General features: G+C 54.7%; 1 protein-coding gene across 1 annotated transcript; it reads right to left on the reverse strand.

Moving 5' to 3' along the window:
* Positions 1 to 254: 254 nt before the first annotated feature.
* PROP1 (PROP paired-like homeobox 1) lies at positions 255 to 4,933 on the reverse strand. Its single transcript, XM_003936084.2, has 3 exons — positions 4,510 to 4,933; positions 2,458 to 2,690; positions 255 to 1,078 (listed from the first exon to the last, which is right to left on the reverse strand). The coding sequence occupies exons 1-3, from the start codon at positions 4,616 to 4,618 to the stop codon at positions 740 to 742; spliced, it is 681 nt and encodes a 226-aa protein (XP_003936133.1). The 5' UTR covers positions 4,619 to 4,933; the 3' UTR covers positions 255 to 739.
* Positions 4,934 to 5,375: the final 442 nt, after the last annotated feature.

Genomic DNA, 5,375 nt, shown 5'->3' on the forward strand with positions numbered 1-5,375 from the left:
GGTTTCTTCTCTGTCGGAAACCACATATGTTAAAATGTGCCGCTGATTTAAAAAGTTAGTCGAAGGCAGATGCTGAAGACTTCTACAGGCCAAACTAATCAAATCTTATTTATGTATTTTTTATAAGACATTGGAGAGCATTCCTTGATGTTCAGAAATTCCACAGGTTTGTTGGAAGTAGGACAGACTAGAGCTAAGGGAATCGATGTAGACAATACGTCAGAAAATATAGAGCCAGAAAAAGCCAAGGGTCTGCTGGAATGGAAAGGAGGGGACACTCAAGAGATGAATAAACAAAAGTGAGTCGCTGATTGGGATGGCCGGTGGGCGATGGGGAAGGGATATATAGGTAGACTCTAAGTCAAAAGCCTTACTGAAATCAGCCAGAAAGAGCTGGGATGTTCTTCAATCATGATCTCAATTAATGAAGGCCCCACATTCTAGCCCTTCAATCATCTCCACTCACCAGCAACTGTCTCCATCAATATCACCCTTCACCAGGCAGCTCCACGGAGAAATCTTTCCCTGCCTCTTCCAGTAGCTCACCTCCCCAGATTTCCTCCATTAATCACTGCAGTGAGAATTCACCATGATCTCCCGTTTTTAAATTTCCAATTGCTGAGCTGACCCTCACCATACATCTGCTTCACCCATAGAAGAAAAGGAAGCCACCCCATTTTCTTGTTTTTTTTCACGAGAGCCACAGGCTGGGGATCACGTTAGTGGTGCTTGTTTGACCTTAGTTCCAGGACTTGGATGGCTCAAGGCTGAGGGGGAGCATGGGAGGGGGCGGGGGGCAGGGCAGATGGCCGGCAGGGGTTGGGTTCAAGGTAGGGTACCAGTCCTCAGACTGGTGTGGCAGAGCAAAGGTGCCTCCTGTGGAGGGCTGGGAGGGGAAGGCGTGGCTGTAGGGGTGAGGGAAGCAGGTCACTGGTGGAGGTGGCGTTGTGTAGGAGTAGGGGCCAGCAGGGGACTCTGGCAAGAAGCCAGAGAACGTGGCAGGAGACAGATGGGCCAGGGGCTGGAGCAGTGAACGCTCTTGCTTCCGCTGCTTAGCTCTGCGATTCTGGAACCAGACCTGAAAGGGGTGAGCAAACACATCAGAGCCCATGACTCAAACAGGTGGTGACAGACACCCGGCTCCAATGACTAGAGGTGCAGGGACAGGGAGCAGGCCTCTCCAGCATGGCCAGAGGAAGTAAAGCCCTTCCACAAGGCCTGGCTGAGCCCGGTCTGCTGATTCAGGAACCCACAGACTTATCCCCAACCTACGTCCAAATGTGCCCATTTCTACCACTCTGGGCGAATAAGAAATGTCAGCTTCCAGCAAGGAGATGACTATCGTAACAATGACGTTTCCCTTCCTCAGAGAATGGGAAGTTTCCCCTAGGGTTAGGTTTAGCCATTAAGACTGTGGATAAATCTAATTATTATAGACAAGTTTGGATTTAGGGTAGGGTTTACCGGGCTAACCAACTCTGTGGTTAGGATTGAGGGAGCATTGGGCCGGATGAGTTTCAAGGCTATGGTTAGAGACAAGGTTCCATATGTGTGAACAGTTAGGATTGAATTTCTGTTGGAATTGGCATCATTATTGTGGTTCTTTTTTTTCTTTTGAGACGAAGTTTCGCTCTTGTCGCCCAGCCTGGAGTGCAGTGGCGTGATCTCGGCTCACCGAAATCTCAGCCTCATGGGTTCAAGCAATTCTCCTGCCTCAGCCCTCCGAGTAGCTGGGGCTACAGGCACCCACCACCAAGCCCGGCTAATGTTTTTTGTATTTTTAGTAGAGATGGAATTTCGCCATGTTGGCCAGGCTGGTCTCGAACTCCTGGCCTCAGGTGATCCACCCACCTTAGCCTCCCAAAGTGCTGGGATTACAGGCGTGAGCCACGTCACCCAGCCGGAATTGGCATCACTATTAAAAATTGGGGGTGGGGGGCGGGCGCGTGGCTCACGTTTGTAATCCCAGCACTTTGGGAGGCCGAGGTGGGTGGATCACGAAGTCAGGAGATCGAGACCATCCTGGCCAACATGGTGAAACCCCGTCTCTACTAAAAATACAAAAAATTAGCTGGGCGTGGTGGCGCGTGCCTGTAATCCCAACTACTCAGGAGGCTGAGGCAGGAGAATTGCCTGAACCCAGGAGGCGGAGGTTGCGGTGAGCTGAGATCGCGCCATTGCACTCTAGCCTGGGTAACAAGAGCGAAACTCCGTCTCAAAAAAAAAATAAAAATAAAAATAAAAAATAGGGGGAAGGTGTTGAAATTCAAGTTAGATTAGCTTACAGCTAGGGTTAACTCAAGGGATATTCTCGATGCAGATGCTCTGATGCTGGTGGTCAGATGAGGCCTGTGTTCTGGTGACCATTTAGCTTAGGGTTAGAATGCCTAACATTCTATGATAGCACCAAAGAAATCTGCATTTCTTCCCCAAGGGAGGAGGGATCTTGAGCATCACCTGGATTCGGGCCTCACTGAGACCGGTGTCCCGGGCGAGACTCTCTCGGGCCCAGATATCCGGGTACTGGTTCCTCCCAAAGGCTGACTCCAGCTGTTCCAGCTGCACTGCGCTGAAGGTGGTGCGGTGGCGACGCCGGGAGTGTGGGCGGCCCCTCTGTCCTCCCTGCGGGGAGAACCTTGCTCTCCCGACTCCTGCACCGGGGAGCTTCCTGGAGGGTGGAGCCCTCGACTCTGAGGAGGGAGAGAAGGGAGAAGCGGCTCCTGAGGAAGACGCTCCTCGGTGCTGGACCACACAAGCCGGTCCTGGATTCCGCTCAGTGCTGCCTGTGCAGCTCCACTTTCTTATTTTCTCTTTTTTGGGGACTGAGTCTCACTCTGTCACCCAGGCTTGAGTGCAGTGAAGTGATCACAGCATACTGCAGCCTCAGACTCCTAGGCTCCAGTGATCCCACTGCCTTAGCCTCCCGAGGAGCTGGGACGACAGGTGCGCACCAACACACCTAACCAATCTAAAAACAATTTTTTTAGAATGGGGTCTTGCTCTGTTGCCCAGGCTGGTCTCAAACTCCTGGCCTCAAGCAGACCTCCCATGTCGGCCTCTTAAAGTGCTGGGATGAAGGCCTGAACCACCACACCCAGCCCTGCCTCACCTACGTTTGCCTTGCCCCGCCGGGAATCTTTTAACTGCCATAGCCTGGTTCCTGCACCCTGCTCAGCCTCGGCCCCTGGTTGCCTCTTAGTCCCTGATACCAGGCCGTGCTGTCTACATAGGGCACGCCCTCAGACTCATTCCTGACCCCAGGGCCTCATGCCCTGTCTACCTGGCAACTCTGTCATCTGCCCACTTCCTATTGCACCTCCAGACACATGCCCCGCCATGTGCATTCACCTGTCTGGACACACACGACCACCTGAGGCTCACTCTGCGGGTCTGCTGCCTGGATTTGCATGCAGCAACCATCCCAGCTGCTCACGGAAGACACCAGCGCTTGTCCCCTGCTGGCGAGGCTCATGTTCAACTCGCGCCTTCTTCAGACTGCTGCCATCCTCCCGCACCCCTCACCTGGGAAGATGAGCACCCCCCTCTTCTGCCCGGACACACCCTCCCTGCTTACTTTTCATCTTCTCCCTAGCCCTGACCTGGCCCAGCCACCAGGCTGCAGGAACCTGAGCTCGTGGGAAAGGCTTGCCTCTCCTCCCTGCAGGCTCCCTAAGCCCCCACATTAATTAGTCTGAGAGCGGCTGGGAGGAGAGAATGGGGAGGGAGAAGGACACACCTGGAGGGCACACCAAGAAAAGATGTCTGGAGCTGAGGCACTATCCCCATGGGGACCCCAGGGTGCGGCCCCTCCTAAAGCTCCCTGTCCACCATGGGCGGACACACACTGAGCCCGCTCTCCCTGGACCCAAACCCTGGCCCCTCCAGCTCCCTTCATCAGAGAAGGTAGTGCCCTGGGCTAGCCCACTCTGAGGTCAGGAGTCAGGGCACAGAGGCAGCTGTCTCACACCCCCACTGCGATGAGAGCTGTTCGGCCGCCCTCCTGCCAGAGGCTCAGTTCCCCAGTCTATGAAGCCAAGGGGTGCTCCAGCCCCTTACTTTCAAAGGTTCCCACAGTTTTCACATGCTAGATTCTGGGTTGGTTGGTTTGTTTTTGAGATGGAGTCTTGCTCTGTAGCCCAGGCTGGAGTGCAGTGGTGCAATCTTGGCTCACGGCAACCTCCAGCTCCTGGGTCCTGGTTCAAGCAATTCTCCTACCTCAGCCTCCCAAGTAACTGGGATTACCAGCACGAGCCGCCATGCCCAGCTAATTTGTCAGTTTTTTAGTAGAGACAGGGTTTCATCATGTTGGCCAGTCTGGTCTTCAACTCTTGACCTTGTGATCCGCCCACCTCGGCCTCCCAAAGTTCTAGGATTACAGGCGTGAGCCACCACGCCCGGCCTAGATTCTGTCTTTGATTTCTCCTCCTAACCTTCTTCACGGAGCCTGTGCTTTGAGCCTCATATCCGCTGCCTCCTCAGGGACCCATGCACCCCGGGACAGTCACTCACCCACCATGGTGGTCAGGGGCCCGGCGGCCAGGTGTCTCTCCAGCAAGAGGCTGCTGCAGACTCGCCCCTTCTTCGGCTTCCCTGGCTGGCTCCTCCTTTCTGCTTCCATGGCTCACCGCCGGGACCAAGTGTCCCTGAATCTGTGACTCGAGATTTCTCTGCCTCGGCAGGTCCTCCCCCCCCACCCGTTCTCTCCCCACTTCTCCCTCTGGGTATGCCCCTCCCTGGGTCTCTGTCTCTGAATGTGTGTGTAGGTGCAGGTAGCGATCTCTGACTTTTTTACTGTCTCTGCTTCTTTTCTAATTATGTCCTAATTCCCCATTCCTTGGCTTGAGTGTCATCTCATTCTCCTGGCTCGGCCTCACCGGTTGCTCTGTTTCTGACTCTCCTTTTCTCTGCCTGCCCCTTCTCTCCACTGGCTTGCTGCTCTGTTCTGTCAGCTGCCTGTTTTCCCATGCCACCCCTCAGTCTTGGAGGAGTGACCTCCTCCTCGCCCCTGTGGGCCCATCCAATCACCACGCGGTCACCAGAGCCCCCTAGCTCAGGGAGGATCACAAGCCGGATGAGGGAAGGTGTTCTGTCGGAGGGTCCAGGGACTGAGGCCAAGGGCTCGTATTCCCAGAGGACCGGCTTCTTTTGTCCTGTTAAATCCCCTTCTGGGAGCAGGCAGGGAGAGGAGAAAATGCATTCCTCCTGAGACCCCTCCTCAGAACCCCACTGTGGGGAGAGGAACAAAGAGTGGGGGAAGGGGACCCAGGATCGGGGCCTGCCTGGCATCTCAGCATGGGGTGACACCCCAGGACCTGTTTCCAGGAAATTAAGAAAGGAGAAGTCACCACTGCATGCCGGCCCTTCTCAGATCCCCT

Source organism: Saimiri boliviensis, chromosome 20 (genome assembly GCF_048565385.1).
Source record: "Saimiri boliviensis isolate mSaiBol1 chromosome 20, mSaiBol1.pri, whole genome shotgun sequence".
Lineage (NCBI taxonomy): Eukaryota > Metazoa > Chordata > Mammalia > Primates > Cebidae > Saimiri > Saimiri boliviensis.